Genomic DNA, 10381 nt, shown 5'->3' on the forward strand with positions numbered 1-10381 from the left:
GGACGCGGGCGGCGCCGCCGCCTCCGCCGCTCGGTGCGAGGCGGCCGGGGAAGGGCGCGCACCCCCCGCCGCCCCGACTGCCCGCGCTTCCCCGAGGGGTCCTCTGCCGCCTGACGGCCCGGGCCGCCCGCCCCTCGCGGCGGGCCGGGGGGGGTGGGGTGGGCACTGGCCCCCACGGCCCTTCTCCTGGCGGGGGGTCCCGCGGCCGCGCAGCCCCCACCACCGCCCCGGGGGCGGCACCGTGACCCGACGGCCGCCGCGGGGCAGGCGCCGCTTCCCGCTGCCCTCCGCGTCCGCGCGGCCCTTGCGCTCCTCCGCGCGTGTCACACACCACACACCCACACCCACACCCCCCGCGCACCAGGCGCGTGGCCCAGCGCGGGCCGCTGCAGCCGGCGGAGGCGTTGGGGTCGCAGGGGCCCAGCTCAGGTACAACCCCGCACCTTGCCGGGGGGGGGTTGGGGGGGGGTGCAATTGGGCTGCTCAGGCCACCCCCGCCCCGTCAATACCGCGACAGGACAAAATCGGCGTGGCGGCTCCGCACCCGCGCTTACCCCGCCGAGGAATCAAGACTAAAACTGGCCTTTTAGCCCAAGCACCTGTGCACCCCGACCCACGCAGGTGCCCCGGGATGGCGCCTTTCCTAAAGCCCCCAGAGAGGTGATTTTTAAAGGGGGGGGGGGAGCAGCATATCCCCCCCCCAGAAGGTGGGCGGAGGCGGTGGCGCGGGAGTGGGGGCTCCCGCGCAGCGGGGACGGAGGCTCCTCCGAAAGGGCAGCCGCCCCGGGAGGCCCGGCCGGGCCCCTTCCCCAGCACCGCGGGGGCTCCGCCGTCGCCCGCCCCGGCAGGGCAGGCTGCGGGCAGGCAGCGCTGCGCCCCTCGCCTCTGCTCCGCCAGCAAAGGTGTCCCCGTGTCCCGTCCCCCCCCCGCCAGGCACCTCTCCCGCCTGCAAAACGCTGTCAGGGTTTTCAAACGTCAAAGACGGGGATAATTATAAGCCTCTCAAACCCGACGGGGTGTCATCTCCCTCTTTCTCCGACTGCAAAGCTCCACGCTTGGCCACGCGCTGTGCGGACTCCCCCCACCCCCAAAAAAAAGGCAACCGCTGGGCGAGGGGGCCGGCTCCGGCCGGGAGGGAGGGAGGGGAAGCGGCAGGACCCCTGCCCGGCAGCGGGGCCGGAGAGGGGCGAGCAGCCGCCAGCCAGTTCCCCTCGGCCTCGCCTCGCTTCGTACTTGCAAAACGGCGAAGTGCTCTCCGACACGACGTTAACGTTTTGCCAGGTTTATTTTACTTGTTATACACAGACGATACAAACGGGCAAAAACCGAAACATTTCTCAATGGAGCATGTACTGGTATAAATTATTCAGTTCCACAGACGTAACAGAACAAATATAAAAATCACAACATTCGATTTACAGAAGAGTCAAAAATATACACACGTTTATGACCCTGAATTTCTATTAGGAAATTTCCCCGTCGAGTGTAATCTAGACTGAATATTTAGCCTGATGCATATTTCAGTTTGTAATTTTTTTTTCATATAAAAATGCATTAATCGTATAGATTTGCTACTCAAAATTCGAAGACTTACTATTCTGCTTCGCCGGGGGGGTAGACCTGGAGGGATACGAGTTCTCCTTCATTAATATAATAAGAGGTTTACAGGAAAGATCGCTCTTACTTTCGATGTGCATTGGATTCCCCAGGAAGTCAGATCTCGGTTAGCTACTTTATGAAAAAGTCAATTCCAAAACTAAATGCAGTAAAATATACAACTCACAATTCATCTTCACTGGACTACACTATGGTTACCAACAATTCAGTCGTCTATATCTTTTTTTTTTTTTTTTAGATTATTCATTACAAAGATTTACAGCAATATAAAGAAAGAGGGGGAAACTGCAAAGAAATTTGAAAGGAGTTTGTCAGCATATTTGGCACCTGCAGGGACCAGTAATGGATTTGGCACTTGGGGGCGGGGGGGCGGGGGGGAGGAATACCACAAAAATAATAATATTGCTGCTGTCGAGCTATTCCTTTTAAAGAAAAATACAGAGGCAGTTAATTTTGCTTTTGGAAGGCGTCATGCTACTTTAATCGACTTTCCTACGAGACATATTTCTGTTCTTTTGAAGGGAAAGCTGAGCTATTCCTTAGCTGTGTTAGCCCAGGGCACAGCGTAATTATTTCATGCGAGGAGTTGCAGAGAAAGTGAGAAACCCATTACTCGCTGCTACAGCTAGGGACCACTCTACATTTCCAGAGGCATTTAGAAAGAGTGTTTACCTGGGGAGGGGCAGGAAGAAGAGGGAGCAAAAGGGGGAGGGTGGGGGTGGTAAAGAAATTTAAACAGGATCTAAGTTTTGTGACTTAACAATGAAAACAAAATAAAAAAATCAGAACGATTAAGGAAGAAACAGAACCAAAGAAAAGTAATCGGTTACGATAAATTAAATACTATGTACAGGCATTTCACAGGCTCTTTTTCCCCACCATTACTGTTATCCCCTAGTATCCATCCGTGGTAAAAGGAAGGAAGCGCTGTACGGTTTGAGAGAGTCTAAGCATCCTACTTATCAGTGGGTTTCGGAGCGGCGGTGGCCCCCGCGCCCCCGGGGCGCCGCCGGGCCGGGCCGGGCCGGGCCGGGCCGGGCGGGGAGCGGCGGCAGCCGCGGCTCTGCCTCCCTGCCGGACTGGGCCGGGCCGGGCCGGGCCGGGGTTACGGATGGGGCAGCTAGGGGCGGGGGTCAGTGCGCTAACGCGGAGGAGTTATTGTGCAAAAGGACGGCGGGGCCGGGCGGGCCGCGCCTAGCTGTGCGAGTAGAAGCCGTAGTAGCCGATGTCCTTGGCGCAGGTCTTTTCGCAGTCCCGCTGGGTGAGCACCTCGCTCTTGAGGGGCGAGGAGCTCTCGGACACCGGGGTGTCCGAGGGAGAGATCCGCCTCCTTTTGGCCTGCTCGTAAATCCCAGAATCGGTGGAGTCGATGGACTTAATGGACGATGGCGTCTCGATCCAGCTGGAATCGGACAAATCTTTGGGCTTGGAGTCCTCGGCGCCCGGCAAGGGGGACCGCTCGGGGGCCAGGCTCTCCGCCTCCTCCCCCAGGTAGGGGTTGCCGGCGGCCATGCGCGCCGCCGCCGCGCTGTTGGGCCAGCAGGAGAGCACGGAGCCCGACTTGCTGCAGTACTGCGGGGGGCTGCGGGCCCCCCAGCCCGAGGGGTCGGCGTAGTAGCCCAGCGGCCGCCCGGCGCAGCCGGCCGCCTGCAGCGGCAGCGCCTTGACGCCGGCGGCCGCGTAGGAAAGCAGCGTGGCGGCGTTGCCGGCGAAGTCGGTGGCCGTGTCGTAGGCGGAGGCGGCGAAGTCGAGGCGGTTGTTGGCGGGGGCGACGAACCAGCGCTGCGGCGAGGGGGCCCCCGGGTCCTCGGCTTGCTGTGGGGAGAGCAGCCCGTTGGTGTGGGGCACGCTGCGGTCGGCGCCGGGCCCCGGGCCGGCTCCTGCCCCGGGGTGGAAGCGGGACTTGGCGTAGTTACTCACGAACTGGTCCTGGAGGAAGGAGCCGGCCATGGCGTAGCGGGCCCCGGGCACGATCTGCGAGCGGGGCGAGTCGTTGGGGGAAGGCGTCAGCCGGTCCATGTCGCAGCCCGTGTAGATCCTGCCCAAGAGAAGGGGACAGAGCTGGGTGTCCGCCGCCGCCCGGCGCCCTCCTGGGCGCGGCACCCGGCCGGCCGCAGCCCTCGGGGGACGGACGGACGGGACGGGACGGCGGCCGCCCCAGCCCTGCCCGGGGCCTAGCAGCTCCTCTGCGGGCTCGGCCTCCGGCGCCAGGAGCGCCGAGGGCCTTAACGGGGGGCCGGGAGGAGGTGGGTGGAGGGAGGCGCGGAGAGCAGATCTTTCGGGACCGGTTGGCCGTTCATTGCCGGGGCTGAGATCTCTTGCTCCGTCCCGAGCCCGGCACCCCAGCGGCGTCACATCCCGCGCGGTGACACATTGACCCGTCCCGCCATATGCGCAACAGGCAACCCGGTCATTTGCCGCAAACAGCGTGAATGGCAGACTACGGAATTATATCGGCTGTTTAACACTTATTATTGGGAGTCGCAGACGAACCATCAACATTTTACCGAGTTTAAATTAAGCTAATCTTTAAACACCTACTGTAGGAAACGTAAAACCAGACACATCCAGTGTTCCCTGCGTGGCCTATATATAATTCTCCCATGCTGGGCTGCAATTTGCGATTATAAAAACTTTAATGGATGAATAACTACTATCTGTATTTAATTCAGGCTAAAACTGTGCTTTAATTAACCCTCCACGCCTCCTGGAATTTCTTATCCAAAATAAACTTGGCCCTTAAACAAATCCGACGTGCTAGACAACATTGAAGCTTCCCCCTCCCCCCGTCTCCTTTCAAGTGACGCCCTATAAAGTTTTTTTCCCATTAAAAAGAGAAAAGCACTTGCGGTTGGGGCGAAGGCCACGCAGCCTTTCTAAAGGCCGCGCATCTTCAGAGCTCGCAGAAGAGTGGGCGGGCACGGCCGCCGCTCTCCGTGGCACCAGGGACCGTCGTTCCCCTCCCGCCGGCGGCCCGGCTCCCCCGCCACAGCCCCCGCGACCCCCGCCCGTGGGGGAGAGCGGCCGCACCACGAGCATCTCGCCGAGGAGAGCCGGTGCTCGGCCCCGGGCCCCTCTCGCACTAGTTCAGGCCTCGGCGTCGTTTCCACCCCGGGACTGAAGTCCCGCTGCCGGGGGATGCTGGACGGCTGGCGGAGCTGAAGGAGGCTTAAGCAGGCGCTGAATGTACGCGCGGGCTTAGGCGCTCCGAGGGAGGCCGCTCCCCGCCGCAGTTTAGGGAGGAAAGAGGAGGTTTCCCCTCCCAAAGCCGGAGCCCCGTCCCGCAGAGCCGGGCCTTGCAGCGGGGCGGGTGAGCTCCCAAGCCGCCCGCCCCCCCGGGCGTGTGGGCCGCCCTGTGCCCACCACCTCCCGCTGGCCCGGCCCGGGCAGGGGGGCGCCGGGCGGGCCGGACCCCTGGCCGGGGAAAACCGCAGCCGCCAGCGGCTGCCAGGCCGGGATGTCCCCATTCGGCTCCCGAGGGCCGGGAAAGGCGGAGGGGGGCGGGGGGGGTCGAGGGCTGGTGCTGCCTCCCCCCCCCCCCAGCCGCACTGGGGGCGGCGCCAGGCGCAGCTCCCTCGGTGGACACGGCCGGGTGGGTCGCACGGCTGAGCCTGGGAGCAGGCGGACCCCGGGCCGACGGGCAGAGGTAGCGCGGGGGCAAACCGCGATTAAAACTTGGGAAGCTTTAGCTCCACCCAGAAGGAAGAGGGGGGGGGGAATAAAAAAAAACCTCCAACCCCAGAGAAGAACAAAACGAGACCAAGAAATTTTCCTCCGGACACCGGCTCTGCGGACGCCGGGATCATGCAGAGACGGCGGGATGCTCGGGGACTGAGCCCGGGATGCTCGGGGACTGAGCCCGGGACGGTGGGGTGCTTCTTTCGGAGCCCTTGCGCGCAAGTGAGAGGGGAACTTGGAAAGGGGCGCAAAGATCCGTGCCAGGAGAAAAACCCAACCACACAACCCCGCCGCAAGTGCCAAAGCGAGATGCGGGCTCAGATGCGGGCAGCGCGGCCCCGGGCGGGGAGGTGGGCGCAGGCTGTGCAGGGCTGCGCGGAGCCCAGCCGCAGGGACAGCCCCTCCGCGCCCGCGGCCCCGCCGGGGGAGCTTGCGGGTGCCTCCCTCCCGGAGGGCTCTGGAAAAGCCTGACATTACACGTTTCGTTGCGAAACGAAGCCAGCCCGCATCCTAAAGCTTCCCTCCTTTGCGATGTGTGCGCAGCCGGCAGAAGGGTAATAAAAATCCGCTTTACTTACGTGTCATAATTGTCTCGGAAGCCTTTTGCGAAAGGGTTGTGGTCTATTTTCAGCTGTGTGATCTAGGGAAAGAGAAGATGAGAGCGCACGTTGTGAAAGCCTGAAAAACGTACCCTGCTGCAGCCAACACATTTTTTAAAGGATCAGGCTTTACTCTAGTCAGTCCAGTTGCCTTTAAAACGTGAAAAATAAAGCTTTGGCGTGCTTACGGGTATCACGGTGTAATTTTAAGGTTTATTTTATTGTAAAAAGTACGGTAAAATTTAATATTTAACCCCATGTTTTGAGGCGTGTCAGTATTCCTACCGCATGGGTGTGAATACACTTAAATCCAGAAACTAGGTAAAACGTACGGCAGAACGGTAGCTAGGAGTTTACATTCGCATCGAGCAAAATAATTAAAGCAAGAATGCGGACTGAACATATGTCATTTGAAAAAGGGGTCACCAGTCTGCAGCAAAGCCAGACCACTCCGAAACGCAGCCAGGCATTAACGAGCTTTTAATTTGAGGAAGTTGCTCCGTCACCCCCGGCGCAATCAATGAGGTTGTTAATTGATCTTTGCAGACTCAAAGCTTAAGCTAACAGTTAACTGAGCTGTTTCCGACTGGAAGATAAACGCCCAGCTCCGGCCGGAGCGGCACCGCCGCCGGCAGGATTGCTGCCCGGCCCGGCGGGGGGGGGAGTGCAGGGCCGCGGCGGGCGGCCGGCGCGGGGCTCCCGGGGCAAATGCGGAGCGGAGGGGGCGGCCGGGGCCACCCTCGGGGCTCGCCAGCCTCGGTCGGGGCGGAATGGCACAAAGCGGGGAGGTAGGCAGCTCCGTCTGCCGGCGCCGGAGGGCCGGGGCAGGGAGCGCAGCGGCCGGGCAGAGCCGGGCCGGGCTCGGCGGGGTGCCGCGCGGGGAGCTCGGGCGACCGCAAGCGGAATAAACCGGCGAGGTCTTTACATCGGTGTTCTGGTAGGCGGTGACTGCTATGAACTGGGTCTCGGGGAAGGTGAAGGTCTGCACTCTGCCCGGCTGGTTGGTGTCCTCCGTCCCGTCTTCGTTCACCTCCACCACATGCAAGCGGGGCTGGTACTTGTGGAGGGACTGCAAAACCACCATCTGTCAGGCAGAAGGAAAGGAGGGAGGGGGCCGCGGGAAGAGGAGGAAATTAGAGCGAGAAGGACGGGGAGAGCGATAGCCGCGGGCGGCGGGACACCCCCCCACCCTCCCCGGGACGACTGCGGGCTCCCCCAGCCACAGCGGGCAGCGGTGTCGGCCAGGGCAACGCGTTCGGGGTCGACGAGGCCCGTGGCAAAATAAACGGGAGGGCATTTCCCCCTCTGCCCCCTCTTATTTTCACCCAACGACGCGATCTGCAAAAATACACGTCCTTTCGGAAACGGCAGGATTTTGCGTGAAGCGTTAAAAACGAAGCCTGGCAGAGCGTCTGCGTTTCCCCCACTGACCTGCCCGTTGTTATTTGATGCTCCTTTATTGTTTGTAAGTTTTAGTTTCCCAAAGGAGATTTCCTGGCGCATCCAGTGGGCTCCCGTGTTGGGGGAGTCGGGGTGCATGTACACCCGGTTTCCTAAGCAAAACAACAAAAAACACAACCACATCACAGTTCTCGCGTATACCGGGGTTCTGCCGCTGCAGCGGCACACGGGGTCGAAGGACCCCGTTAAAGTTAGCGGTATTTTACTGCCGAAACTCCCTTCATTTTGACCGCGAAGGATTAAAACAGCGTTTTCCGAACACCTTTTGCTTTCTCCTCCACCCTCCTTTTTTTTTTTTTTTTTTTTTAAAAATCATTGGCCCATTCATTCTCGTTTAAGAATTCGCCAGAGCCAGTCCACAAAGGCTTTAATTAATCATTCTCACCTACATATGTGTCGGGAAAAGTGTTAATTGGAGGAACTTGCCTTGTACATTGGTGTCCGCCTTGCCGCAAGGAACCCATTTGCCTCCCTGAAATCTCCAGTGGTTGGGATCCGCCAAAATTACATCCACAAAAATATTGTAGTGAGCCGTGGGGTCGAGACCAGAAATATTAAAACTTAGGAAAGGGAACATGCGCCTATAAAAAAGGAAAGGGAAAAAAAAAAAAAAGGAAAGGAAAGAAGGAAAGCAAGCCACCGGCAGCGACAGGCACACGCGGAGGAACCAGCCTGTTGTGCTTTATCCTCACGGCTCCCGGTAGCGACCGGGAAATAAAAATCAAAAGAAACTCCCTCCCCGAAACGTCGAGCTTTCCGCGGGGCAGGGGTGAGGGCAGCGGGCGCGGGGACCTGCGGGGAGGCAGGGAGGGCTGCCCCGGCGGGGACCGGCACCGGCGGGACCGGCACCGGCACGCCCGGCGCCCGGCGCGGGGGCCCCGGCGGCGGGCGGGCGGCTCCCCCGGGGCGGCGGAGGCTCCGGGCGGCTCCCCCGGCGGAGCCCGGCGGCTCAGCCCCGACACCCGGCAAGGGTCCGCACCGTGGCTTACCTCCCCTGCTTCGTGATGATCATCTCCGTCTGGTGCCGGTGAAATTTCAGCCAGAGTGGCCTGTTGCACAGGTAGACCTGAGCCTTGCCGGGAACTAGCCCCGGCTGGGTGGAGGAGAACTGGTAGAAAGGTGCCCCTTGGTAGGAATGGCCATACTGCTGGGGGTAAGGGTAGCCCGCCGTGGGGTAGCCTTGCGGAGAAGAGTTGGACAGGAGGCTGTTATAAGCTCCGTTGGTGATCACAGGATGGTGAGCCATGTAGCGGCTGGGGCTGGCGATGGAGAAGGCTGGGTGAGCAGGTCCATGCTGGCTGGGGTAAGGGAACATGGTACTAGGAGCAGAGGCAGCAGACTGGGGCTGGCTGGACTGAGAGAGCAGATAGCGATCTGCAGCAGATCCATCGAAACTGTGACGAAGCTCAGAGACCCCGTCCAAGACGGGAGAGAGTTTATTTCTCTGGACGTCCCCTGGTGTGTCCTTGGAGTCAGGAAAATTGTCTGTATCTGACTGATTCGTCATCCCCCTGGTAATTTTTTTCAAAGGTGAACTTCTCTCCAGGTTGTCAGTGGTCGAGATAATGGGATGATCATGCAAGGCAAGCTCAGATCCGCCTGCATGTGGGTAACTGCTGCTCACATTGAGAAATTTCTTGGAGAGCATGATAGAGGGAGAAAGACAATGCTCCAGCTGCATAGCTCTAGCACCACAGTAATAACCCTTCAGTCCCTGGATCTGAAAGGGCTCCTTAGTATCAGAAGCTAGACATCCTGGGACCCTCACTAGACAGAAAGCACTTCATCCACCAAATGCTTCCCAAACGTTTGATTTACTTTTTTTTTTTTTTTTTTTTTCCTCCCTTCCCTGGGAGAAGAGATTGGCCAATTGACACTATGCAGCAATCAGGAAAGACTCACTTTTGATCTTGCTGCTTGTGGAGAGGATGAAACGGCTTCTGCCATTGGTTAACCGCTGACAGTAATTTAATTAGATAGACATTAATTAGGATAATCACCTGGCTCCTGGTCGCGACGATCATGGCAAATTGAAGGAGATGATTTTATTGTGAGATAGAAGGAAGGGGAAGGGGGAAGGGAAGAGTGTGTTTGCTGTAAGAGCTCATTATTATGTGACCTTTCCAGCATTTTTTTTTTTTTTTTACTACGGCTGGAAAATAAATCCAAAACCCTGCGATTCCCCAAATATTGCGCGCGTGTCCCCCCGCCTTTGTGTGTCAGGGAGGAGACGGGGTGCTGGGGGCTCCGGGGACCGGCTGCGCGGGGAGCGCCGGGCTGGGTGGCCGCTGCCCTCGGCTCACCTCCGCAATTTGCCTCCCCTTTCGGAGGGCGCAGCCCCTCTCCCCCAGCTCCTGTGAGCGACCCCCACCCCCCCACCCCGCCGGCGCAACGCCCCCACCCCTTCCCACCCGTGCCTGCTTCGCGGGGGAAAATACACCCTCCGTCGACAGCGGCCGCGTATCATCTCTTTCAAGTTCTGAAATAATCATAAACCCCGCAGCCGAAGTGCCCTAATGTATCTGCCGCGATGTTTACGGGTTCTTTAGTAAATAAATATTTTATCTGGGAGCCGTGATGCCGGAGATTATCAGCAGAACGGCGCGGAAGGCATCCAGCTGCCCACCCGGCTCCGGGTTCCTCTCCCCTCGATGCCTGCCTTCCCTCCGCGACGCGGTCCCGCCGGCCCCGCGGGGAGGGCAGAGACCCTGCCCAGCGCATCGCTCGTCAGCCGCGGCCCGGGCGGCAGGCTTAGGGCGGCGGCGGGGAAACCCAAACCGGGGCGACGCTGCGGCGGGAGCCGCCGGCCCAGCCGAGCCCCGGCCCCCGGGCGCTGCCGGAGAGCGGCCGGCGGCCCCGGGGCGGACGCCGAGCGCGGCACCGCGCGCCTTCGGGGAGGGGGGGGACTGCGGCCGCCCGCCGGGGACCCCCCGTTAGCGGGAGGGACCGGCCGGCGGGTCCCGCAGGGCATCCGTCCGCTTGAGCCCCAGGCTAATGGAAAGCGGGACCCCCCGAGGCGCGAGGAG

At 60.4% G+C, this 10381-nt stretch overlaps 1 protein-coding gene across 2 annotated transcripts; it reads right to left on the reverse strand.

The window, feature by feature from the left end:
* Positions 1–1266: 1266 nt before the first annotated feature.
* Positions 1267–9524, reverse strand: TBR1 (T-box brain transcription factor 1). 2 transcript variants are annotated; one of them, XM_052793548.1, is made up of 7 exons: positions 8345–9524; positions 7782–7936; positions 7326–7447; positions 6820–6978; positions 5874–5935; positions 3538–3655; positions 1267–3432 (listed from the first exon to the last, which is right to left on the reverse strand). In XM_052793548.1, the coding sequence occupies exons 1-7, from the start codon at positions 9034–9036 to the stop codon at positions 2812–2814; spliced, it is 1929 nt and encodes a 642-aa protein (XP_052649508.1). In that variant the 5' UTR covers positions 9037–9524; the 3' UTR covers positions 1267–2811. The 2 variants fall into 2 exon arrangements, with proteins under 2 accessions (XP_052649508.1, XP_052649507.1); XM_052793547.1 differs by having other exon boundaries at positions 1267–3655.
* Positions 9525–10381: the final 857 nt, after the last annotated feature.

The sequence above is a fragment of the Harpia harpyja genome, chromosome 7 (genome assembly GCF_026419915.1).
Source record: "Harpia harpyja isolate bHarHar1 chromosome 7, bHarHar1 primary haplotype, whole genome shotgun sequence".
In the NCBI taxonomy this organism is placed as follows: domain Eukaryota; kingdom Metazoa; phylum Chordata; class Aves; order Accipitriformes; family Accipitridae; genus Harpia; species Harpia harpyja.

What these genes read in the sequence shown, in the direction of transcription:
- TBR1 (XM_052793547.1), bottom strand. Translation starts at nt 9,036, where the DNA reads ATGCAGCTGGAGCATTGTCTTTCTCCCTCTATCATGCTCTCCAAGAAA. An exon ending in GGCGGACACCAATGTACAAG is followed by an intron (nt 7,448 to 7,781) that starts GCAAGTTCCTCC and finishes TGTTTTGCTTAG; the next exon opens with GAAACCGGGTGTACATGCAC. An exon ending in CCGCCTACCAGAACACCGAT is followed by an intron (nt 5,936 to 6,819) that starts GTAAAGACCTCG and finishes CTCTTTCCCTAG; the next exon opens with ATCACACAGCTGAAAATAGA.